General features: G+C 44.5%; 1 protein-coding gene across 2 annotated transcripts in view; it reads right to left on the bottom strand.

Annotated features, from left to right (window-relative positions):
* The window catches only part of MCF2L2 (MCF.2 cell line derived transforming sequence-like 2), a 274,167-nt gene that overhangs the window by 168,860 nt on the left and 77,705 nt on the right, over positions 1-27,602 (bottom strand). For both annotated transcript variants that reach the window (XM_075268595.1, XM_075268594.1), the window contains exons 10-13: positions 14,810-14,929; positions 13,764-13,955; positions 12,140-12,331; positions 9,179-9,356 (exon numbers count right to left, since the gene is read on the bottom strand). In XM_075268595.1, the coding sequence (XP_075124696.1) occupies positions 9,179-9,356; positions 12,140-12,331; positions 13,764-13,955; positions 14,810-14,929 (682 nt within the window). The remainder of the gene's footprint in view (positions 1-9,178; positions 9,357-12,139; positions 12,332-13,763; positions 13,956-14,809; positions 14,930-27,602) is intronic.

Here is a 27,602-nt window from a genome sequence, read left to right as displayed (position 1 = left end):
GCTTGAACTTGCCCTATATGCCTTGGAGGTGCTGTCCTGTCCTGTCGCCAGCGTCCTATCTGAGAGGGTGTTCAGTGCAGCCAGTGGCATCATCACTGACAAGCGCACCCGTCTGTCAGCTGAGAGTGCCGACCGGCTCACTTTGATAAAAATGAACCACCACTGGATAGAGCCTTCATTTTTGTGCCCACCTGTGTAAAGCACCCCAACATGAAACTCCATGTCTGTACTCAACCTCTCCAATTCCTCCGCATCCTCATACTCATCCACCATAAGCGTTGCACAATTCTGCTAATATTAGGCTCCCTCCACCCTGATTTCCCCCAACTCTGCTGGTTAGAGGCTCCCTCCACCCTGATTTCCACCAACTCTGCTGGCTAGAGGCTCCCTCCACCCTGCTTTCCCACAACTCTGCTGGTTAGAGGCTCCCTCCACCCTGATTTCCCACAACTCTGCTGGTTAGAGGCTCCCTCCACCCTGATTTCCCACAACTCTGCTGGTTAGAGGCTCCCTCCACCCTGATTTCCCACAACTCTGCTGGTTAGAGGCTCCCTCCACCCTGATTTCCACCAACTCTGCTGGTTAGAGGCTCCCTCCACCCTGATTTCCACCAACTCTGCTGGTTAGAGGCTCCCTCCACCTTGCTTTCCCACAACTCTGCTGGTTAGAGGCTCCCTCCACCCTGATTTCCCCCAACTCTGCTGGTTAGAGGCTCCCTCCACCATGAATTTGCCCAAACTGGGGTTTTTAGAGGCTCCCTCCACCATGAATTGGTCCAAACTGGGCTGGTTAGAGGCTCCCTCCACCATGAATTGGTCCAAACTGGGTTTTTTAGAGGCTCCCTCCACCATGAATTGGTCCAAACTGGGGTTTTTAGAGGCCTCCTCCACCATGAATTGGTCCAAACTGGGTTTTTTAGAGGCTCCCTCCACCATGAATTGGTCCAAACTGGGGGTTTTAGAGGCTCCCTCCACCATGAATTGGTCCAAACTGGGTTTTTTAGAGGCTCCCTCCACCATGAATTGGTCCAAACTGGGGTTTTTAGAGGCTCCCTCCACCATGAATTGGTCCAAACTGGGTTTTTTAGAGGCTCCCTCCACCATGAATTTGCCCAAACTGGGCTGGTTAGAGGCTCCCTCCACCATGAATTGGTCCATACTGGGGTTTTTAGAGGCTCCCTCCACCATGAATTGGTCCAAACTGGGTTTTTTAGAGGCTCCCTCCACCATGAATTTGCCCAAACTGGGCTGGTTAGAGGCTCCCTCCACCATGAATTGGTCCAAACATGGCTGTTTAGAGGCTCCCTCCACCATGAATTGGTCCAAACTGGGGTTTTTAGAGGCTCCCTCCACCATGAATTCGTCCAAACTGGGGTTTTTTAGAGGCTCCCTCCACCATGAATTGGTCCAAACTGGGGTTTTTAGAGGCTCCCTCCACCATGAATTGGTCCAAACTGGGCTGGTTAGAGGCTCCCTCCACCATGAATTGGTCCAAACTGGGGTTTTTAGAGGCTCTCTCCACCATGAATTGGTCCAAACTGGGGTTTTTAGAGGCTCCCTCCACCATGAATTGGTCCAAACTGGGTTTTTTAGAGGCTCCCTCCACCATGAATTGGTCCAAACTGGGGTTTTTAGAGGCTCCCTCCACCATGAATTGGTCCAAACTGGGTTTCTTAGAGGCTCCCTCCACCATGAATTTGCCCAAATTGGGCTGGTTAGAGGCTCCCTCCACCATGAATTGGTCCAAACTGGGGTTTTTAGAGGCTCCCTCCACCATGAATTGGTCCAAACTGGGCTGGTTAGAGGCTCCCTCCACCATGAATTGGTCCAAACTGGGGTTTTTAGAGGCTCCCTCCACCATGAATTGGTCCAAACTGGGGTTTTTAGAGGCTCCCTCCACCATGAATTTGCCCAAACTGGGCTGGTTAGAGGCTCCCTCCACCATGAATTGGTCCAAACTTGGCTGTTTAGAGGCTCCCTCCACCATGAATTGGTCCAAACTGGGGTTTTTAGAGGCTCCCTCCACCATGAATTGGTCCAAACTGGGCTGGTTAGAGGCTCCCTCCACCATGAATTGGTCCAAACTGGGGTTTTTAGAGGCTCCCTCCACCATGAATTGGGCCAAACTGGGGTTTTTAGAGGCTCCCTCCACCATGAATTGGTCCAAAGTGGGTTTTTTAGAGGCTCCCTCCACCATGAATTGGTCCAAACTGGGTTTTTTAGAGGCTCCCTCCACCATGAATTGGTCCAAACTGGGGTTTTTAGAGGCTCCCTCCACCATGAATTGGTCCAAACTGGGGTTTTTAGAGGCTCCCTCCACCATGAATTTGCCCCAACTCTGCTGGTTAGAGGCTCAATCCACCCTGATTTTCAAAACAAATGTTGGTGCCAACCTCAACTTACTACAAGGGCCAAATTCACTGCTGGTGACAAGCTCTCCTCACTGCAAGTGCCAAATACACATGTTTCAAGGTGTTTTCCTACTGTCAGAGAGGTGGTATTGAGTGTGTAAAGTGTGTAGTTGTTAGGCTGTGATGTTGGGGTAATAGAGGGTCTTTGGTGTGTTAGATGCCCCCAGACATGCTTCCTCTGCTGTCCCAGTGTCATTCCAGAGGTGTTGGCATCATTTCCTGTGGTGTCATAGTAGACTTGGTGACCCTCCAGACACGGATTTGGGTTTCCCCCTTAACGAGTATATGTTCCCCATAGACTATAATGGGGTTCGAAACCCGTTCGAACAGTGAGCGGCTGTTCGAATCGAATTTCGAACCTCGAACATTTTAGTGTTCGCTCATCTCTACTAACATTACATTTTATAGCCTTTGTGTGGTGTCCTGCCCTGAGGCTTGCCAGTGCTTTACCCCTAGAAGATCCACTATTTGGTCAGTTATAAATCTATGGTGTGTATCTGTTATCAATCTACTAAATGTTAGCTATTCCAGATATACAGTAGAGCAGGACAGAAACTCACTCAAGCACTGAACATGGACACGTAGAAATAATCATTTGTGCATATTTACACTAGCAGTGGAAAACAAGGATACATGTTTCTAGTAAATACAGCTGAGTGTGCACAAGGTTGGTAATACCCTGATTTCTGTAATAAGATTTTCCATTAACCTAATCGTGCTGCAGCAACATAAAATACATATAGTGCGCGTAATACTTTGAAATCAATGGGAGGCTTTTCAATCCATTGATTTCAATGTGTCACGCGCGCTAAACTGAACCAATTGAAGTCGGTGGGATTCTTTTTGCAGCGCTGATCCTTACACAAGTTATCGTGCAAGAATCAGTGCCGCATTACATTGTATGCATGCACCCTTAGAACACCTCTAGGCAAACTTATTTGTAGACCATTTTTTTGCTTCAAAATTTTAATCTGCCACTTTAAGCCATGCCGTCCTTTCGACTAACCCGTGCCACATTGTTGGCTGCTGTTACTGTTAAAATGGACCTCGTACACAAAGTGTAGTTTCTTTCCTTTCAGACCTGCTTGGGAAAAATTGACCATGATTCTTAGACACCACTAGTATTTTGTCTAGTTGTCCGTGCTGAGGCCCAATTAGCATACTTATTTATTTGTGCTTCTATGGTACAATTCACTCCAGAATAGTGGAACCATGTCGCCTTGTTGGCTGTGGGAGACTTACATTAACTATTTGTGCCATGCATGGTACTTTGATAAAGTTTGTGTGGTTTGTTGTTGGGAAGGGGGATAGAAAATTAAATCTACTTCACCATGGCCCTGGCAAACAAAGCGTTGTACTGCCAGTGGGAAAGGTAAAGTGGTTTTCAAGATCAAGATTTTGATCTACCCTTAGAATAGGCCATCAACAATGAATAGATTAGTATACAAGTCTCTTTACCCCGAACAATGAAAAGTTTCAAGGGGCTGCAGAAGAACCTCGGTAAACACTGAAGATTCGCAGCACTTACAAGACTGTCACACCCTCTCTCAAACAGCTCTAAGTTAAACATTAGCTAAAATGAAGCCACTTTTGATAAATATGGGATATTGTTTTCCCTGCTCTGTTCTACAACCAAAATGAAAGAGATTTTCTGGGTTTAAAATATTGATGATCAATCCTGCAGGTAAGGGTTGGTTCACATCTGCGTTTGATAATCCGTTCCGGGAGTCTGCATGGGGACCCCCTCCTAATGGAATACCAAACACAATTGCAAGCGGTGTGCAGTAAAAACACACGGATCCCCATAGACTATGAGGTCCATGTGCATGCTGCCCGCTGCCCGCACGAATCATGCGGACAGGAATGTAGATTGTGAACTACTTTCCTGTCCTCATGTTCTGTGTGGAGATCTGGCGGCAAGCACACAGACCCCATTATAGTCTATGGGGTCTGTGTGCTTTTAGTGCACAGCACTTGCAATTGCGTTTGGTATTCTGGAATACCAACGCAGATGTGAACCAAACCTCAGTCAGCAATATCAGATTGGTGGAGGTCTGACACTGGGCACCCCATCAATTAGCTGTTCTTAGCTGCCAATTCACAGAGAATGGAGCAGGAAGCAGACAGTGCTGTGTAAAGGCTGAACTGAGACACTGCTGTTCAACTCCAATTCAAGTGAGTAGGAGCTGATGTGCATTATCCTGGTCTGGCCACTACACAGAGAACAGAGCTGTCTGCTTCCTGCTTCATTTTATATGTATCAGCTACTGAGAACCGCTGATCAATGGGGGTGTCAGATCTCCACTGATTTGATACAGATGACCTGGCCTGATCTGATGATCAGATCTCACATGCTGTGCAAAAGGGAATTTAGCTATAGGGATGCAGAGGTAGCAGCCACTATCAGGCCCCAGCCCTTGAGGAGGACCAAAAGGTTCCTCTGCCCCATTTAAAATATACCAATATTCTAAATGACACCGGGTAGGTAGGGACCCTATTACAGATTTTGCATTGGGGCCCAGGAACTTCAAGTTACATCACTGCATGTAAATACATAACATACTATGAAGACTGTTATATGTAAACACATACATATGTATAATCTATGTATATACATATTTAGTCAGAGTTCCTAGATATTTTCTAAAACAAGTCTGTAACAAAATCATTGCAAAATCTGTTGTGATGTTCAGACACCAACAACTAAAAACACAAGGTTTTATGGGCCATTAATATAGTAGTAACCAGAACACAGATATATATATATTTTTTGACAAAAATGATTAAAAGTATCAAGACCATTGCTTATAATTATAGCTTTTATTACTCAGAATCATTCTCCATTTTCCAAAAAAACATTATTACAGCAAAAAAAGAGTGTTCCAAGGAAAACTTCTAAATGTATACTATTTAAAAATATGAAATGACATCACATTTGTGCATTACATGTGAAACCTATTGTGGGACAACAAAAGAAGTAAGCAAATGGGTTATAACCCCCAGAATCCAGGTATACAGGTATTCTTGGGATGTTAAAGCAGAGGGAAAACCTGTAATGACCTTTTAGTCAGTGGACTTCTCTAACAAAGACAGATTGTGAACAGCAGACAATCTCTTGCAGCAATAAATAAGAAACCATTACTCCAGTCAGATACAATTGTTGTACTGTGCCTAGAGTAGTGAGTCCAGCACCCGCCACCTCCATCAGTCAGCTCATTGTAGAGGTGGCAGTGCTCGAGCAAGCACTTCATAACATTTAGTTATCATGTGGCCATGCTGCAGTTAAGTCTGGTTCAGCCACTATGCAATGTACTGCTTGGTATTTGGCAAAGAAGCCGCAGCACTATAAATGCTGTGGCGGGCCTTATTAAAGGGGCTCTATCAGCAAAATCGCTCGCGAACTGACATTGTTAAAAAAAAAAAAAAATGGCCTGGGCGCATGCGCAGTGGCATGCGGCTTCTACTACGGCTACTGCGCATGCGCCCAGGCCATTTTTTTTTAATCAATATCAGTTCGCGAGCGCCGGAGGAGGACGGGACCGGAGGAGGACGGGACCTGAGGACACCGGAGGAAGAGGAGGCGTGGATGAAGAAGACGTTGCACCCTGAATGCCCACCCAGCGTGCACGATGCGTAAGTAGATCACATTCTTTTTTAGGGTATTATTTTAAAACGGGGGGGGGGGGGGGTAGTTTAATATGACATTTACGGTGCCTGAATAGCCACTGTATACACTGTACACCATTGTCCATACACGTTACATATTTTCACCTTACACACTTTGATTTGCCACATTTCTGTCCTATATAATACTATGCCTACCTCTTAGCCGCCATATCTTCATAGTTTGATTATTTTTGAGAAGTTTCATTAACTTATTACTTTTATTGGATCAATAAACATGATTAAGCAAAACGCCTCAAAATGAGCACCACATTTCTGTATGTGAACATACCATAATAGTTGTCAGACTTTGGCAAAATAGACATATTAGCATATTATGCAGATGTAACAATGGCACCAGGCCCTAGGTTCGGTGAGGGCCAAAGGTAGAATATAATACTTTAAAAGGCACATGGCAGGTGAGGGGCTTTGTTGCAGATTTTACACTGTGTGCAGAAGATTCCAGGCTATCGCTGTTACACAGTATAGCATATATCATTCTGTCAGGTTGTTCAGTATTTGCTCTCTCGTGGCCATTTGTAAACAGTGGTGCTGGTTGTAGTCGATGATCGATCAATAGAATTAACAGTGTTAACTGGAAACTAGTAAAATGTTGCCTGACCGCAAACAATGCCCTATCCACACTGGGGTTAGAATACTGTACAGAAGATTTATAGCTAGCAGGAAAATATTTGCATAGCAGAATAACCGGGGAGAAGATTAACTGCTGGATGTGTCGACACCTTTACGTGGTGCTGAACTCTAACTCCAAGCATATAGTAGTAAGAAAGCTATAAATCGTCAATGGTTATTGTGTCGTCAAGTAAAACAAGCCGCCAATACTATAATAAACTCCCACACCATTATAAGCATTTCAAAACAACATTCTACATTGTTGAAGAGTTCAGTCTAGTTCCAGCCAAATACTGATGCAGAAAGAATCTGACTGATCATTCTGTAGATAGGAAGGATTTTTCTCTAATTGACGCTTCCTTCTAATTGCATGTGGCCTCAATGGAAGGATTTCTTGGCATTTCCCTAGATAAAAAGATTAAAGGCTGAGCTTGGGTGTGCATCCAATTTAGTTAGATGTGACTCATATTAGCAACAATCAGCAATTTTGCTTCTATTCTCCGTTGCAAATAATATGCAAAGTGTGTTTAATACAATATGTATAACCAACAGCTGTCAGAGAAGACCAGGAAAGTGACACACAAGATGTGCTTAATATTCTGTATTAGCATGGCAGTCTAGGATAGACTTGTCAGTAGGTGAATCCACACACATTGGACCATCTAATTATTATGATGACTAAATAAATGTATGAAAATTTTTTCCATAAAGCAATTTTTGTTTGTTTTTTACATTGAATGTAAACAATTCATTTATAGTACTGACTGTCAGCCACTCGCTGACTTTTTAATATCAAATGAATTGCGGGCAGTACTATATCTTGTACACCCCCCCTTAACCCCCTTAATACACTCCCTAGTGTAGTACTTACTGATTCTGTCTCTCAGCTATCTGATCTTAATTGGTCATCTACTGATATCAATGACTACAATTACTAAGACGCATACAGCTCTTTATAATATATAAGCTTCATATTGAGCTTGAAAAAGTGCTATCAGCACGAAACAGCTGTCGCTCTTCCTCTCCAGGCGTGCCTCCTCCCGTATGTATTTTAACATGGATTCTTAAAACAAAGTCTGGATTTTTTTTATTGCATACTTCATATGGTGAGTGCTCAGTTTTTTCCAATTTTCTTCTATGGACTGTTTCTGGACTTTTACACACTGTGAGCACCACCGGCAAATTGCATGAAGTTTTTCCTATTATCCTCCATTATATTGCTTGCATAAATTTGGTAGTGCCACCCTATTTCTTATATTGACTATTATGCATACAGCTCTTTATAATTTTGGTGCACCCCATAAGTTCACACAGAAATTGAAATCTACTCCACAATTACCTAAGCCAGTTTGCTGGGTAAGTAATGTTAGGGTCCATTCACACAGAGGAAAATGGCTTTGAATTTGGTGCTGAATTTCAGCGCTGAAAAAAAAAAGCCTCCCATTGACTTCAATGGGTTTCTTTTTCTGCTAGCAGAAAAAGAAACCCATTGAAGTCAATGGGAGGCTTTTTTTTTTTTCCAGCGCTGAAATTCAGCACCAAATTCATTACCATTTTTCTCTGTGTGAATGGACCCTTAGGCTAGGTTGGAGTGGAATTTTCAAGGCAGAAAATTTTGTATCCCATTCACTTCAATAAGAGCAGATGCTTCACTTACCATGTACTGAATAACAATCAAAGCTTAGCATCCTACTTAGTGTTCGGGTAGATTTACGGTGAATGGAAGCCACCAGCAGGAAGAGTTCCATGGCAGATTTTGTATGGTGGCTTACACCGTAAAATCCTCTGTGTGAAGGCTCCACCCCTCTCCAATAACTCCACTTACACCTTGCCCTTTTTTGTAAAAACTGCTGTAAGCAGCTGAAAAATTTTACTGGTCACTACAGAGGCATTACCACTACAAAATGGTCACTACAAAGGAAATAACAATTACTTCTATTTTTATCCTTTTGTTCTAAAATAAAAAAGGACATTGTAAGGGTAAAAGGTGATTTAGTTTATTTATTTAACTTTCGACTAGGAGGTGTGACCAGGCGGAAGCTGCTCCCCGCCCCCATGACTAGATAGGATAATTCGCATATGACTTTTTAAGCTTTCCAACATTTATATCTTCACTTTGCTGTAACATATTACAAACAGGGATCAATAGAAAAGAGAGTTACTTAATCCTAGACATGAGGAGTCCAGTTTATGGGGCAAAAACACCTGAAAGGTTACCTTTAAGACTGAGCAAGAAGGTAAACAGTAGACCTTCTAAATATATTCTTCTCTGACTACCCCCAAACCTAAATATTAGTTATGGGTAAAATTCGCCTTTAGCTAGCAGTAACAGTGCACTATATTTGATTCTGTTCTCTTTGAGTTGCCTATTATAGGAAAGCAACCAAATAACCAGTGCTTGTAGTTGTTACCTATTTACAGATGTTTCCCTGTTACTCAACAAGTGCCCTGTAATTTAAAAATGCATCTTACCCAGTGATGTTGGTCTAGCTGTTTTAGGAGATGCTCTTTTTGGAGATGACTCTGGATGAGGAGCCACAGGCTGGACAGGCCTTGTTTGTTTGGCTGCCAGCTTCTTCAAGCTTGCTTGTCTCTTCTCAAACATTTCCTGAACGTCAGCCAACTTCTGTAGTACTTTCTGAACACTTGCCTGGAAGCCATGAATAAATTAAAGGTAAAGTATCCATTAGTATATAACAATCAGTAAGTAATTTCCATCACCCCACCCTTTACACATTGTCTACAACAGTGATCATTGCCCTTGCTTGATCATATTGCGCCATTTATAAATGTTTTTTTGGTTTGTCTATAGGAATCTTCACATCGGCAATGAATTGACATATATCGTATTTATAAGAGTGGAGTGAGGTTACATGTGTCTTCGGGTTACAGGTTAATGTCTCTGACTCTCCTTTAAGAGTGATGGCAACCTGCCCTTAAGTTTTAGGTCCCATGACAATTGTAAGCCTGGTTTCTATATAATATAAATTATAGTTAATCACCATATGGAAAAGGCAGATTCTAGAGCTTTGAGTAAATGAAGAACTGATAGAAGGGCAGGAGTAACATGTAAGAATAAGAAAAGGAGAACTGTTGTAATATCAGTATCAATGTGTACACAGAAGACTGTCAATGTTTGGGTGGGTTAAGCAAGACTCTTAGGCTGGTCTTACACGGCCGTAGTTTTACACCGCAAATGGTCCACAACTGCGGGTTTAAAATTGCGGACCATTTATGGTTCCATAGTTTTCTATGAGGCCTCTTACACGATCGTAGATTTTGTCAGTGGTGTGGCGCGCCGCAACCATGCTCCTGACAGTATACCGCATGTCCGTAATGGCCGTCCTTTTACGGCATGGAAGGTCCAATAGAAGTCTATGGGCACGTGCATTTTTGCGGATACACACAACACATGTTCAGTGTGTATCCGTAATTGCGGATGTCAAGACTGGACGATGCCGGAACTACGTCAGTGCGCAGGAGAGTGAAAAGAAGAAGACGACAGCCGAAGAGCCATTAGCTTCAAGACGTGAAGCACAGCAGATGACCAATGAACAAAGCAAAGATGGCCACTATCCAACAATGTCACCTATTCAGGGGGTTGGGACATCCCCTTTTTTATTTTTTTTTGGTTGGGGGGGGTGTTGTTTTTTGCAGATCCGCAAGAAAACGGGTGCATACGGATGCACTTTGCGGTTGGACACGGACGTCTGCGAAATGAGTTTTTTGAGTGAAATTTGTGTTGCGGATTCGCAAATTGCAGACCGCAAAACCCACTATGGTCGTATAAGACCAGCCTTACTGTCTCTCCATGGAGTACCACCAGTATTTACTCTGGTTTTTACTCAGAAATCCTGCTCTACATAATATATGTATATATTGCAGAGCTCAGCTTCTCTCCCTTTATCATATGCAGCATTTAGATAGAGCAGTTATCTTATCATAGGTTCACTTTCATGGTGACTTTCTACGTGAAGAATGCATGGCAAGACACTCATACTCAACCCTAGTCCCTGCCTATCTCCTTGCTGTAGCTGTAGTTTACTCCCAGCTTTAAACTTAGGCACATCATATTAAAATTCATATGCTCATAACATACACACAGTATGTTGAATCTTTGTGTGTAAAATCAAGAGTTAAAAAGAATGAAAGCCACATAACTTTGTCTCAGAAGTCTAGAATCCTAGGGGAGCACACAGGGGAAGGGGGGTGTTGGGGAAGGGGCGCGCAGGAGGAGGAGGGGGGGTTGGGGAAGGGGCGTGCAGGAGGAGGGGAGGGGTTGGGGAAGGGGCGTGCAGGAGGAGGGGGGGCTGGGGAAGGGGCGCGCAGGAGGAGGGGGGGGGGTTGGGGAAGGGGCGCGCAGGAGGAGGGGGGGGTTGGGGAAGGGGCGCGCAGGAGGAGGAGGGGGGGGTTGGGGAAGGGGCGCGCAGGAGGAGGAGGAGGGGGGGGTTGGGGAAGGGGCGCGCAGGAGGAGGAGGAGGGGGGGGTTGGGGAAGGGGCGCGCAGGAGGAGGAGGGGGGGGGTTGGGGAAGGGGCGCGCAGGAGGAGGAGGGGGGGGTTGGGGAAGGGGCGCGCAGGAGGAGGAGGAGGGGGGGGGTTGGGGAAGGGGCGCGCAGGAGGAGGAGGAGGGGGGGGTTGGGGAAGGGGTGCGCAGGAGGAGGAGGGGGGGGTTGGGGAAGGGGCGCGCAGGAGGAGGGGGGGTTGGGGAAGGGGCGCGCAGGAGGAGGAGGAGGGGGGGTTGGGGAAGGGGCGCGGAGGAGGAGGGGGTTGGGGAAGGGGCGCGCAGGAGGAGGAGGAGGGGGGGGTTGGGGAAGAGGCGCGCAGGAGGAGGAGGAGGGGGGGTTGGGGAAGGGGCGCGCAGGAGGAGGAGGGGGGGGGTTGGGGAAGGGGCGCGCAGGAGGAGGAGGGGGGGGTTGGGGAAGGGGCGCGCAGGAGGAGGAGGGGGGGGTTGGGGAAGGGGCGCGCAGGAGGAGGAGGGGGGGGTTGGGGAAGGGGCGCGCAGGAGGAGGAGGGGGGGTTGGGGAAGGGGCGCGCAGGAGGAGGGGGGGGGGTTGGGGAAGGGGCGCGCAGGAGGAGGGGCTGGGGGTGCGCGGAGGGGGCCCACGATGAGAGGCACAGGTGGGGGAAAGGGCCATGGGGGAATGGGCACGGGAGGCCGGGGGCGCACAGAGGGGGAAAGGGCATAGGCGAAGGAGAGCTGGGGCACGGGGGGGAAAGGGGCAGAGGCGAGGGGGAGAAGGGGGGCCGGGGGCAAGTGGTAGGTGGCGGCGCACAGCGCCGATCACACACAACAGCACTTGGCTCACTATACGTGGCTCAGCGCCAACACCAACCTGCAGACGAAGTCGCGGGAAGATGCTAGTGTACGATATTTCAGGACAGCACAGGATGTACCATGCCTTGACTACATGTAATATCAGAAGTTCTTCTTACCTTTACTTCAGCAGTGAGGATGACTTCATACTTGTGGTAAAAATCAGTAGGATTGGACAACTGGTGCACCTTTGAGCTACCAATGAATTTCTCAATGTCTCGTAAAGCTGACTCTGCGCCATCCTGTGACTGACACTTATCCACAGCTTGAGAGGCGAGCAGGTAGATTCCATCTTCGCACCACTGGTTAGCCTGTAACCAAACAGAGAGAATGGAAGAACAAAGCAATATTCATCTACAGGGAACAGAATCTGAGAGTGACCCAAAATAATCATTAAAAATGTCCAGTTTTAGGCTACGATTGCACATTGCGGTTTTGATGCATGGTATAATCCTAACCTGAGCAAAAATATAAAAGAAAAGATTTTACTTCATTCTTTGTTTTTGCTTCAGATGCCAGTTTTGACCTAAGAGAAAGTAAATTCAAAATGACATTAAAACTGCACAGTGTAAACAAGACCTTACTGCACTGTTGAGCCTCCTCCCATATTGGTCTATGAAGTAAACACAGTGGGCTGAATTCATCAATCCCTCTTTGCCAGTTTTCAGGTGTAGAAGGATGATATTGTGGTGCAAGGCCCTTTCTTATGTCACACATATACCACATGGTGTCATCTGCGCCTTGCTCACCACATTGTGTGAATGTGGGCAGAGTAAGGTGAGGGTGCTTCAGCCTAAGGGTAAGTTCACACAGGGTTTTTTTGTTCAGGATTTTGAGGCCATATCCGCCTCAAAATCCTGACCAAAAAGACAGCTCCCACTGAAATCAATGGGAGACAGTCAGTTCTTTTTTTCCGGGAGCCGTTTGTGCCAGCTCCTGGAAAAAGAAGCGTCATGCTTATTCTTCAGGCGGATTCGCCTCGCGACATCCACCTGAAGACACTCCCTCCCAACTAGACCCATTCATTTGGCCTAATCCGGAGCGGAAGTGCGCGACTGGATGCCTGTGCACTGTACCTCAGGTTCCGGACCAATAAACCTTATGTGAACTTACCCTTACAGATTCATTATAACTCACTCCAGTTTTCCGGTTACAAACGAATGTGTGCAAACCGGCGGCCGTGAATGAACCCGGATAGCACACTGAGCAGATATATGGTCGTCTACAAAGGGAATAAATCTGAGTCTTTACAGGTAAAATTAATGTTGCATTTTCTGCAGCTTTCCTTCTGAAATGTGTGAAAGATTAGATGAAATCTCATTCACTTTACTGGAACTGTAAAATGCTGCATTTTTTTCCATTGTGTTTCTGCAACATGTGACTTCAGCCTTAGAGTTATAGAAAGAGTATGTCTTATGTATATAATTGTGACTATCATATGCACTTTTAGTTGTATTGATATCTAGAAATATGTTCCATCTCCCGACACCCACATCAGCTGAAGTTGCTGCAGCTTTCAGTTAAATACTGCAACTTCCTCTCCAACCTGTGACATCACTTCTACTAGTCACATAGCTTTTTGGTAGCTTAGTCTCATTCAAGTGATTGAAACTGAGTTGCAATAGCAGGCACAGACTTTACATAATGTATAGTAAAGAATGTTTTTTAATTAAATTAACAGGTAATTTTTTAAATATAATGGAAGATCCAGATGAAATAATCAATAACCAATAAATCACTCACCTTATCAAGTTGCTGATGTAGCTCCAAAGATTTACCCAGGATATCGTACTTTTTCTTGGTTTCATTGGTAAAGTCATCACAGATGCGCCTCAGCTCTATGCATTTTGGTCTAATGGAGTCCACAGCATAGTGGTTATTTTGTATTAGCTGATCTCCATGAAGAGCGTGTAGCTGAGCTTTCTCCAAGATGCCCTGGTGAAAAAACCAAAATAACTTAGCACAAGTGAAGTAGAAATGTAACGGTGCATGAATAAAAGAAAAAAGTATGCTACAAACCAACAATACATGTTCAAGTAATATGTATGTAAGTCCTTCACTGGGAAGGTGGTTACAGATTTACCACTTTGCATTGCAAACGATAAAAGCCATGGTATAGACCTGCACTGGCAGTAAATCTGCAGTATGTTTTTTTTTTTTTGCATGGCATCCACTTTACTGTACATAGCAATACATTAGTCACCAACAAGTCCGTGGTAGCTAATCCACTGCGAGTAGATCCCATGTGGACCTAGCCTTCATCTGATCATACACATTAGATTTTCATCAGAAATAATCACCATTTTCAGTCATTACGTCCAACAATATCAAAATATGGCGGACAGTGGACTTTAGTCTCACAAAAATACCAGCATGAAGTTTTATCATCATTAAGACCAAAAAATTGCAGGGAAAAATCTATAACAAAACAGTCACATGTATATGCCTCCTTAACCTAAGTGTGCACAATAAGCAAGCATTCCAAAATGCACGCTTACTCAGATTTTCTCTCTCTTTTTTTTTTTTTTTTTGGAATGATACAAAGGATTGATCAGATGAGCTGGTTATCAAATTTCACATGGTCCAAGTGTGATAAACTACACAAGCCGACACACAAACAGATGTAGACTTGTAACTATAGTGTTGTCACTGATCTCAGTGTATTATTGCAAGTTCACATTGTTGTCCCTTTTCTAACACTCCCCATTGACTGGTCAAGAATTTTTCTTCTATTATCTTTCCACAGTTGCTTTGTTTTTTTTCCCCCCTATGAATGATTTACACTATACCTGTCCTTTCTCCTCCTGTTGCTTTAACTCTTTGAGAAGTTGCTCCACTCTTGACACACTGTCCCCTATGTCCATAAAAGAAGCCTGAGCATCCATCAGGGCATCCAGTGTAAGCTTTAGCTAGAGAGAAAAGACATATGGTACTTATTACATTTCATAATCATTTAATATTAGGTTACAATAGTCTGAAATACTGGAATCACTAATGTTATACACACAAAATGTATCCTGCTGCCGATCATGGATTTCCCTCACTATACACTAAATCAAAGGTTCTCAAACTTATTTTGTCTACCGCCCACTTCGAGAATTAATTATTTTCTAGCGCCCCCCCCCCAAAAAAAAAAAAAATTTTTTTTACTTTACTACATCTTAAGAATCACAATCGCAGTCATTATGTTAATAATTAAATTATGTGTGTCATGTGAAAATAAGACTTTCTGATGAGGGTAATGTAAAACACCATTTTGTAATATTAGGAAAACTTTTATTCATGTTATTAAAACAAACATTTCAATTTTAATTTTAAAACTAATCTAATGTGAAGGATGAATTTGATGATTTTTAACAAGTTTGTTAATATCAGGCTCGAATTTACTCAAAAACAGCCGTAAGTCACCGCGTTCGGTAATCTGCAACCGATTTCTCTTTTTAGTTAGCAACGTTGCCACAGCACTAAATCCACGTTCACACAAATACGTTGATGGGAATGCTATCAAAAATCGTTGAACGATTAATAAAGCTTTATCCTAGTGAACAGAGAGACCAGGTCCTTTAGCCCAGTAGGATTTAGAATGCTTTATGTAAGAAAGCAGCACTTATTCCACACCCCCCCTCTATCTCACAGCAGGGAGCTAGGTGATGTGTATGTGTGGTGCAGACACAGGCTGGCTCCGTACACTCAGCCCCCCCCCCCTCTCTCCCCCCACACAGCAGGGAGCTATGTCATGTGGCTCCCTCAGCAATGAGCAGGGGGCCAGGTGCTAGTGTCCATAATGAAGTGAATAAAGTAAGATAGTGGACAAACAAAGCAGTTTTGCTGAAGCAGTGTATTTAGGAAAAGTCTTAAATCCACATTAACAAGCAGTATAGATAGAATCATTGTTATGATACCACCCCTTTAAATTAGCCATCGCCCCCTAAACCGCTTCAACGCCCCCCAATCTTCTCTGTGCCCTTTACTGCCCCCCTATAGGCCTCCAGCGCCCACAAGGGGGCGTTATCGCCCACTTTGAGGAAGACTGCACTAAATGCTATTCACTTTGTACTGTATCATTTAGGCCACATGGACACAGCCATATTACAACTCAATATTTTACAAAGTAATACTGCAAAAGTCATACTGCAAAAAAAAAGGCCATAGTTGGCCTCACCTCCCTCTGGCCCTGACTTAGTGGCTCGTGTAAAATATGCGTAGTATGGAATTTCTGGTGGCTTCTCTCAACCATACTTTGGATGCATTCCAGTCTGTATGGTTGTCCTGGGACCCCTATTGTGCTCTGAATGGTCTCTGGCATCCACTCGCACAGCTACAATCTATAAGGGGGTGGATTCCTAGTATTCCAAATGCACAAAAAATAAGGCTTATATAAGCTGCCAGTCACATGACAATGTGAAGTTCACTATGCTGGCTTACAGCCTATAAGTGATGCTCATACGATTAGATCAGAAGGGTTTCCAGGATCTATGTACGTACACCCCACACGCAACAGGACTCCATTTTCCCTTAACCATTAAAGTAAGGCCTGGCTGTATCCTGCAAATAAGAGCTAATAACCATGAGATAGTAGATATTTTGGCCAAAGTACACACGTTCGCCACTCATGTCAAGGGCCCCCATTGTCTCTTGGTTGCAGACTAAGACGTTTTGCTGTAGTTTGGGGTGCTGACACAGGCAAATTTGCTTTTGATAAAATGAAGAGCCTTTAAGTTGCATAAAATATGCAGTCAGCCAACAAGCAAGCATTTTCTAGTTTGTCGACTATTTGAGAACATACTAACACTGAAGGATGATGAGATAAATAAGTGAATGATTTTTAATAGGAGCAAAAATGAATGCACTGTGCAAGGTATTTTTATATATTAATATAATAATATCTTCATAAAACTTTTGGCGAGGCTGATGTAGATTACATATCTTTATAGAACTTAATGGAACTTGTAGTTTATAGAATTATAAAAACATTTGTGGCAGATGATCTCATTCCCAAAGAAGCAGACTGAGTTCACTGACTAAAAGGCAAGGATTCGGGGGAAAACAAAGTGTGTCCTGTTTTATGTAACTTTTCTTTCATATAGGTGGCAATTATAATAAATAGAGATGAGCGAACAGTGTTCTATCAAACTCATGTTCGATCGGATATTAGGCTGTTCGGCATGTTCGAATCGAATCGAACACCGCGTGGTAAAGTGCGCCATTACTCGATTCCCCTCCCACCTTCCCTGGCGCCTTTTTTGCTCCAATAACAGCGCAGGGTAGGTGGGACAGGAACTACGACACCGGTGACGTTGAGAAAAGTAGGCAAAACCCATTGGCTGCCGAAAACATGTGACCTCTAATTTAAAAGAACAGCGCCGCCCAGGTTCGCGTCATTCTGAGCTTGCAATTCGCCGAGGACGGAGGTTTCCGACCAGCTAGCTAGGGCTTAGATTCTGGGTAGGCAGGGACAGGCTAGGATAGGAAGGAGAAGACAACCACAACAGCTCTTGTAAGAGCTAAATTCCAGGGAGAAGCTTGTCAGTGTAACGTGGCACTGACGGGCTCAATCGCCGCAACCCAGCTTTCCCAGGATCCTGAATGGAATACACTGTCAGTGTATTCCCGTATACCCGATATATACCCCGATACCCGTTCCAACGGTGTGCCCCCCCACCTTCACCCCAGAAATACCCTGCAAGTCCCCTAGCAATAGAATTGGGGCTATATACACCCACAATTTTTACTACTGGTATACAGTGCCATTGTCTGACTGGGAATTCAAAGAATATATTGGGGTTATAAATACCCTCATTTCTTGCTACTGCCATATAGTGCCAGTTTCTGACTGGTAATTCAAAGAATATATTGGGGTTACGTGCACCCACAATTTTTACTACTGGTATACAGTGCCATTGTCTGACTGGGAATTCAAAGAATATATTGGGAATACAAATACCCTCATTTCTTGCTACTGCCATATAGTGCCAGTTTCTGACTGGTAATTCAAAGAATATATTGGGGTTACGTGCACCCACAATTTTTACTACTGGTATACAGTGCCATTGTCTGACTGGGAATTCAAAGAATATATTGGGAATACAAATACCCTCATTTCTTGCTACTGCCATATAGTGCCAGTGTCTGACTGGGAATTCAAAGAATATATTGGGGTTACGTGCACCCACAATTTTTACTACTGGTATACAGTGCCATTGTCTGACTGGGAATTCAAAGAATATATTGGGAATACAAATACCCTCATTTCTTGCTACTGCCATATAGTGCCAGTGTCTGACTGGGAATTCAAAGAATATATTGGGGTTACGTGCACCCACAATTTTTACTACTGGTATACAGTGCCATTGTCTGACTGGGAATTCAAAGAATATATTGGGAATACAAATACCCTCATTTCTTGCTACTGCCATATAGTGCCAGTTTCTGACTGGTAATTCAAAGAATATATTGGGGTTACGTGCACCCACAATTTTTACTACTGGTATACAGTGCCATTGTCTGACTGAGAATTCAAAGAATATATTGGGAATACAAATACCCTCATTTCTTGCTACTGCCATATAGTGCCAGTGTCTGACTGGTAATTCAAAGAATATATTGGGGTTACGTGCACCCACAATTTTTACTACTGGTATACAGTGCCATTGTCTGACTGGGAATTCAAAGAATATACTGGGAATACAAATACCCTCATTTCTTGCTACTGCCATATAGTGCCAGTGTCTGACTGGGAATTCAAAGAATATATTGGGGTTACGTGCACCCACAATTTTTACTACTGGTATACAGTGCCATTGTCTGACTGGGAATTCAAAGAATATATTGGGAATACAAATACCCTCATTTCTTGCTACTGCCATATAGTGCCAGTGTCTGACTGGGAATTCAAAGAATATATTGGGGTTACGTGCACCCACAATTTTTACTACTGGTATACAGTGCCACTGTCTGACTGGGAATTCAAAGAATATACTGGGAATACAAATACCCTCATTTCTTGCTACTGCCATATAGTGCCAGTGTCTGACTGGGAATTCAAAGAATATATTGGGGTTACGTGCACCCACAATTTTTACTACTGGTATACAGTGCCATTGTCTGACTGGGAATTCAAAGAATATATTGGGAATACAAATACCCTCATTTCTTGCTACTGCCATATAGTGCCAGTTTCTGACTGGTAATTCAAAGAATATATTGGGGTTACGTGCACCCACAATTTTTACTACTGGTATACAGTGCCATTGTCTGACTGGGAATTCAAAGAATATATTGGGAATACAAATACCCTCATTTCTTGCTACTGCCATATAGTGCCAGTGTCTGACTGGGAATTCAAAGAATATATTGGGGTTACGTGCACCCACAATTTTTACTACTGGTATACAGTGCCATTGTCTGACTGGGAATTCAAAGAATATATTGGGAATACAAATACCCTCATTTCTTGCTACTGCCATATAGTGCCAGTGTCTGACTGGGAATTCAAAGAATATATTGGGGTTACGTGCACCCACAATTTTTACTACTGGTATACAGTGCCATTGTCTGACTGGGAATTCAAAGAATATACTGGGAATACAAATACCCTCATTTCTTGCTACTGCCATATAGTGCCAGTGTCTGACTGGTAATTCAAAGAATATATTGGGGTTACGTGCACCCACAATTTTTACTACTGGTATACAGTGCCATTGTCTGACTGGGAATTCAAAGAATATATTGGGAATACAAATACCCTCATTTCTTGCTACTGCCATATAGTGCCAGTTTCTGACTGGTAATTCAAAGAATATATTGGGGTTACGTGCACCCACAATTTTTACTACTGGTATACAGTGCCATTGTCTGACTGGGAATTCAAAGAATATATTGGGGTTATAAATACCCTCATTTCTTGCTACTGCCATATAGTGCCAGTTTCTGACTGGTAATTCAAAGAATATATTGTGGTTACGTGCACCCACAATTTTTACTACTGGTATACAGTGCCATTGTCTGACTGGGAATTCAAAGAATATATTGGGAATACAAATACCCTCATTTCTTGCTACTGCCATATAGTGCCAGTGTCTGACTGGGAATTCAAAGAATATATTGGGGTTACGTGCACCCACAATTTTTACTACTGGTATACAGTGCCATTGTCTGACTGGGAATTCAAAGAATATATTGGGAATACAAATACCCTCATTTCTTGCTACTGCCATATAGTGCCAGTTTCTGACTGGTAATTCAAAGAATATATTGTGGTTACGTGCACCCACAATTTTTACTACTGGTATACAGTGCCATTGTCTGACTGGGAATTCAAAGAATATATTGGGAATACAAATACCCTCATTTCTTGCTACTGCCATATAGTGCCAGTTTCTGACTGGTAATTCAAAGAATATATTGGGGTTACGTGCACCCACAATTTTTACTACTGGTATACAGTGCCATTGTCTGACTGGGAATTCAAAGAATATATTGGGAATACAAATACCCTCATTTCTTGCTACTGCCATATAGTGCCAGTGTCTGACTGGGAATTCAAAGAATATATTGGGGTTACGTGCACCCACAATTTTTACTACTGGTATACAGTGCCATTGTCTGACTGGGAATTCAAAGAATATATTGGGAATACAAATACCCTCATTTCTTGCTACTGCCATATAGTGCCAGTGTCTGACTGGGAATTCAAAGAATATATTGGGGTTACGTGCACCCACAATTTTTACTACTGGTATACAGTGCCATTGTCTGACTGGGAATTCAAAGAATATATTGGGAATACAAATACCCTCATTTCTTGCTACTGCCATATAGTGCCAGTTTCTGACTGGTAATTCAAAGAATATATTGGGGTTACGTGCACCCACAATTTTTACTACTGGTATACAGTGCCATTGTCTGACTGGGAATTCAAAGAATATATTGGGAATACAAATACCCTCATTTCTTGCTACTGCCATATAGTGCCAGTGTCTGACTGGGAATTCAAAGAATATATTGGGGTTACGTGCACCCACAATTTTTACTACTGGTATACAGTGCCATTGTCTGACTGGGAATTCAAAGAATATATTGGGAATACAAATACCCTCATTTCTTGCTACTGCCATATAGTGCCAGTGTCTGACTGGGAATTCAAAGAATATATTGGGGTTACGTGCACCCACAATTTTTACTACTGGTATACAGTGCCATTGTCTGACTGGGAATTCAAAGAATATATTGGGAATACAAATACCCTCATTTCTTGCTACTGCCATATAGTGCCAGTTTCTGACTGGTAATTCAAAGAATATATTGGGGTTACGTGCACCCACAATTTTTACTACTGGTATACAGTGCCATTGTCTGACTGGGAATTCAAAGAATATATTGGGAATACAAATACCCTCATTTCTTGCTACTGCCATATAGTGCCAGTTTCTGACTGGTAATTCAAAGAATATATTGGGGTTACGTGCACCCACAATTTTTACTACTGGTATACAGTGCCATTGTCTGACTGGGATTTCAAAGAATATATTGGGAATACAAATACCCTCATTTCTTGCTACTGCCATATAGTGCCAGTGTCTGACTGGGAATTCAAAGAATATATTGGGGTTACGTGCACCCACAATTTTTACTACTGGTATACAGTGCCATTGTCTGACTGGGAATTCAAAGAATATATTGGGGTTATAAATACCCTCATTTCTTGCTACTGCCATATAGTGCCAGTTTCTGACTGGTAATTCAAAGAATATATTGTGGTTACGTGCACCCACAATTTTTACTACTGGTATACAGTGCCATTGTCTGACTGGGAATTCAAAGAATATATTGGGAATACAAATACCCTCATTTCTTGCTACTGCCATATAGTGCCAGTTTCTGACTGGTAATTCAAAGAATATATTGGGGTTACGTGCACCCACAATTTTTACTACTGGTATACAGTGCCATTGTCTGACTGGGAATTCAAAGAATATATTGGGAATACAAATACCCTCATTTCTTGCTACTGCCATATAGTGCCAGTTTCTGACTGGTAATTCAAAGAATATATTGGGGTTACGTGCACCCACAATTTTTACTACTGGTATACAGTGCCATTGTCTGACTGGGAATTCAAAGAATATATTGGGAATACAAATACCCTCATTTCTTGCTACTGCCATATAGTGCCAGTTTCTGACTGGTAATTCAAAGAATATATTGGGGTTACGTGCACCCACAATTTTTACTACTGGTATACAGTGCCATTGTCTGACTGGGAATTCAAAGAATATATTGGGAATACAAATACCCTCATTTCTTGCTACTGCCATATAGTGCCAGTTTCTGACTGGTAATTCAAAGAATATATTGTGGTTACGTGCACCCACAATTTTTACTACTGGTATACAGTGCCATTGTCTGACTGGGAATTCAAAGAATATATTGGGAATACAAATACCCTCATTTCTTGCTACTGCCATATAGTGCCAGTGTCTGACTGGGAATTCAAAGAATATATTGGGGTTACGTGCACCCACAATTTTTACTACTGGTATACAGTGCCATTGTCTGACTGGGAATTCAAAGAATATATTGGGAATACAAATACCCTCATTTCTTGCTACTGCCATATAGTGCCAGTGTCTGACTGGGAATTCAAAGAATATATTGGGGTTACGTGCACCCACAATTTTTACTACTGGTATACAGTGCCATTGTCTGACTGGGAATTCAAAGAATATATTGGGAATACAAATACCCTCATTTCTTGCTACTGCCATATAGTGCCAGTGTCTGACTGGGAATTCAAAGAATATATTGGGGTTACGTGCACCCACAATTTTTACTACTGGTATACAGTGCCATTGTCTGACTGGGAATTCAAAGAATATATTGGGAATACAAATACCCTAATTTCTTGCTACTGCCATATAGTGCCAGTTTCTGACTGGTAATTCAAAGAATATATTGGGGTTACGTGCACCCACAATTTTTACTACTGGTATACAGTGCCATTGTCTGACTGGGAATTCAAAGAATATATTGGGAATACAAATACCCTCATTTCTTGCTACTGCCATATAGTGCCAGTTTCTGACTGGTAATTCAAAGAATATATTGGGGTTACGTGCACCCACAATTTTTACTACTGGTATACAGTGCCATTGTCTGACTGGGAATTCAAAGAATATATTGGGGTTATAAATACCCTCATTTCTTGCTACTGCCATATAGTGCCAGTTTCTGACTGGTAATTCAAAGAATATATTGTGGTTACGTGCACCCACAATTTTTACTACTGGTATACAGTGCCATTGTCTGACTGGGAATTCAAAGAATATATTGGGAATACAAATACCCTCATTTCTTGCTACTGCCATATAGTGCCAGTGTCTGACTGGGAATTCAAAGAATATATTGGGGTTACGTGCACCCACAATTTTTACTACTGGTATACAGTGCCATTGTCTGACTGGGAATTCAAAGAATATATTGGGAATACAAATACCCTCATTTCTTGCTACTGCCATATAGTGCCAGTTTCTGACTGGTAATTCAAAGAATATATTGGGGTTACGTGCACCCACAATTTTTACTACTGGTATACAGTGCCATTGTCTGACTGGGAATTCAAAGAATATATTGGGAATACAAATACCCTCATTTCTTGCTACTGCCATATAGTGCCAGTTTCTGACTGGTAATTCAAAGAATATATTGGGGTTACGTGCACCCACAATTTTTACTACTGGTATACAGTGCCATTGTCTGACTGGGAATTCAAAGAATATATTGGGGTTATAAATACCCTCATTTCTTGCTACTGCCATATAGTGCCAGTTTCTGACTGGTAATTCAAAGAATATATTGTGGTTACGTGCACCCACAATTTTTACTACTGGTATACAGTGCCATTGTCTGACTGGGAATTCAAAGAATATATTGGGAATACAAATACCCTCATTTCTTGCTACTGCCATATAGTGCCAGTTTCTGACTGGTAATTCAAAGAATATATTGGGGTTACGTGCACCCACAATTTTTACTACTGGTATACAGTGCCAATTTCTAACTAGGAATTCAAAATGCGCAAGGCTCCCGGAAAGGGACGTGGACGAGGCCGTGGGCGAGGTCGGGGGAATGGTTCTGGGGAGCAAGGTAGCAGTGAAGCCACAGGGCGTCCCGTGCCTACTCCTGTGGGGCAGCAAGCATTGCGCCACTCCACAGTGCCAGGGTTGCTTGCCACATTAACTAAACTGCAGGGTACAAACCTTAGTAGGCCCGAGAACCAGGAACAGGTCTTGCAATGGCTGTCAGAGAACGCTTACAGCACATTGTCCAGCAGCCAGTCAGACTCTGCCTCCTCTCCTCCTATTACCCAACAGTCTTGTCTTCCTTCCTCCCAAAATTCCGAAGCTTTACAGAACAATAACCCAAACTGTCCCTGCTCCCCAGAGCTGTTCTCCGCTCCTTTCATTGTCCCTCAACCTGCCTCTCCACGTCACGATTCCACGAACCTAACAGAGGAGCATCTGTGTCCAGATGCTGAAACACTAGAGTCTCCTCCATCTCCGTTCGATTTGGTGGTGGATGACCAGCAACCCACCCTCATCGACGATGATGTGACGCAGTTGCCGTCAGGGCATCCAGTTGACCGGCGCATTGTGTGGGAGGAGGAGATGAGACAGGAGTTGGAAGAGGAAGTGGTGGATGATGAGGACACTGACCCGACCTGGACAGGGGGGATGTCAAGCGGGGAAAGTAGTGTGGATGTTGAGGCAGGTGCAGCACCAAAAAGGGTAGCTAGAGGCAGAGGCAGAGGTCAGCAGCTTAGGCGAAGCCAGGCCACACCCGGAATCTCCCAAGATGTTCCAGTTCGTACCCAGCCCCGAAAAACTCCCACCTCGAGAGCACGTTTCTCGAAGGTGTGGAGTTTTTTCAAGGAATGCGCCGAGGACAGATATAGTGTTGTCTGCACAATTTGCCTCTCGAAATTGATTAGGGGCTCTGAGAAGAGCAACCTGTCCACCACTTCAATGCGCCGTCATTTGGAATCCAAGCACTGGAATCAGTGGCAGGCAGCAACGGCAGGACAAAGGCCGCCTGCCGTTCACGCCACTGCCACTGCCTCTGCCACTGCCTCTGCCTCTGCCACTGCCACTGCTGACTGTGCTGGCGATGCACTCCAGAGGACGAGCCAGGACACCACTTCATCTGCCTCCGCCACTTTGTTGACTTCTACCTCATCCTCCCCTGGTCCTGTCTTATCTCCTTCTCCTGCACCATCAAAGGCACCATCAGGCGTTTCTTTACAACAACCCACCATCTCTCAGACATTGGAGCGGCGGCAGAAATACACTGCTAACCACCCACACGCGCAAGCCTTGAACGCCAACATCGCTAAACTGCTGGCCCAGGAGATGTTGGCGTTCCGGCTTGTTGAAACTCCCGCCTTCCTGGACCTGATGGCAACTGCGGCACCTCGCTATGCCGTCCCTAGCCGTCACTACTTCTCCCGGTGTGCCGTCCCCGCCTTGCACCAGCACGTGTCACTCAACATCAGGCGGGCCCTTAGTTCCGCGCTTTGCACAAAGGTCCACTTGACCACCGACGCGTGGACAAGTGCATGCGGACAGGGACGCTACATTTCACTGACGGCACACTGGGTGAATGTAGTTGAGGCTGGGACTGCTTCCCAAACTGGCCCGGTGTACCTCGTCTCCCCGCCTAACATTCCTGGCAGGGACACGAGAAGAACACCCCCCTCCTCCTCCTCTACCGCCTCCTCCTCCGCCACCGCCTCCTCCTCCGCCACCGCCTCCTCCTCCGCTGTTAGATTGACCCCAGCTACGAGTTGGAAACGTTGCAGCACTGGCGTTGGTAGACGTCAGCAGGCTGTGCTGAAGCTGATCAGCTTGGGGGACAGACAGCACACTGCCTCCGAGGTGAGGGATGCCCTCCTCGATGAGACGGCAATATGGTTTGAGCCGCTGCACCTGGGCCCAGGCATGGTCGTTTGTGATAACGGCCGGAACCTGGTAGCAGCTCTGGAGCTTGCCGGACTCCAACATGTTCCATGCCTGGCCCACGTCTTCAACCTAGTGGTGCAACGTTTCCTAAAGAGCTACCCCAATGTTCCAGAGCTACTGGTGAAAGTGCGGCGCATGTGCGCCCACTTTCGCAAGTCGACAGTAGCCGCTGCTAGCTTAAAATCTCTCCAGCAACGCCTGCATGTGCCACAACACCGGCTTTGGGGCGACGTCCCCACACGCTGGAACTCAACGTTTCAGATGTTGAATAGAGTGGTTGAGCAGCAGAGACCTTTGATGGAATACCAGCTACAAAACCCTAGGGTGCCACAAAGTCAGCTGCCTCAGTTTCACATCCATGAGTGGCCATGGATGAGAGACCTTTGTGACATCCTACGGGTCTTTGAGGAGTCCACAAGGAGGGTGAGCTCTGAGGATGCGATGGTGAGCCTTACAATCCCGCTCTTGTGTGTTCTGAGAGAATCCCTGATTGACATCAGGGATAACTCAGATCACACAGAGGAGTTAGGGATAGCATCCGATCCGTCACAGCTGGAGAGTAGGTCCACACATCTGTCCGCTTCACTGCGTTTAATGGAGGAGGAGGAGGAGGAGGAGGAGGAGGAGGAAGAAGAGTTGTCCGATGATGTGATGGTGATACAGGAGGCTTCCGGGCAACTTCGAATCGTCCCATTGTTGCAGCGCGGATGGGTAGACATGGAGGATGAGGAGGAAATGGAGATTGAACTTTCCGGTGGGGCCAGAGGAGTCATGCCAACTAACACTGTGGCAGACATGGCTGAGTTCATGTTGGGGTGCTTTACAACCGACAAGCGTATTGTCAAAATCATGGAGGACAACCAGTACTGGATCTTTGCTATCCTTGACCCCCGGTATAAAAACAACATCTCGTCTTTTATTCCGGTAGAGGGGAGGGCCAATCGCATCAATGCTTGCCACAGGCAATTGGTGCAGAATATGATGGAGATGTTTCCAGCATGTGACGTTGGCGGCAGGGAGGGCAGTTCCTCCAGTAGGCAACCAAGTTCTCACCGGTCCACACAAACGAGGGGCACACTGTCTAAGGTCTGGGACACCTTGATGGCACCCCCTCGCCAAAGTGCCGCCACGGAGGGTCCTAGTGTCACCAGGCGTGAGAAGTATAGGCGCATGTTGCGGGAATACCTTTCCGACCACAGCCCTGTCCTCTACGACCCCTCTGCGCCCTACACGTATTGGGTGTCGAAGTTGGACCTGTGGCTTGAACTTGCCCTATATGCCTTGGAGGTGCTGTCCTGTCCTGCCGCCAGCGTCCTATCTGAGAGGGTGTTCAGTGCAGCCGGTGGCATCATCACTGACAAGCGCACCCGTCTGTCAGCTGAGAGTGCCGACCGGCTCACTTTGATAAAAATGAACCACCACTGGGTAGAGCCGTCATTTTTGTGCCCACCTGTGTAAAGCACCCCAACATGAAACTCCATGTCTGTACTCAACCTCTCCAATTCCTCCGCATCCTCATACTCATCCACCATAAGCGTTGCACAATTCTGCTAATACTAGGCTCCCT

The sequence above is a fragment of the Leptodactylus fuscus genome, chromosome 3, assembly GCF_031893055.1.
Source record: "Leptodactylus fuscus isolate aLepFus1 chromosome 3, aLepFus1.hap2, whole genome shotgun sequence".
NCBI classification, from domain to species: Eukaryota; Metazoa; Chordata; class Amphibia; order Anura; family Leptodactylidae; genus Leptodactylus; species Leptodactylus fuscus.
The sequence above is the reverse complement of the archived record's forward strand: the minus strand, read 5'-3'. Positions and strand labels throughout refer to the sequence as shown.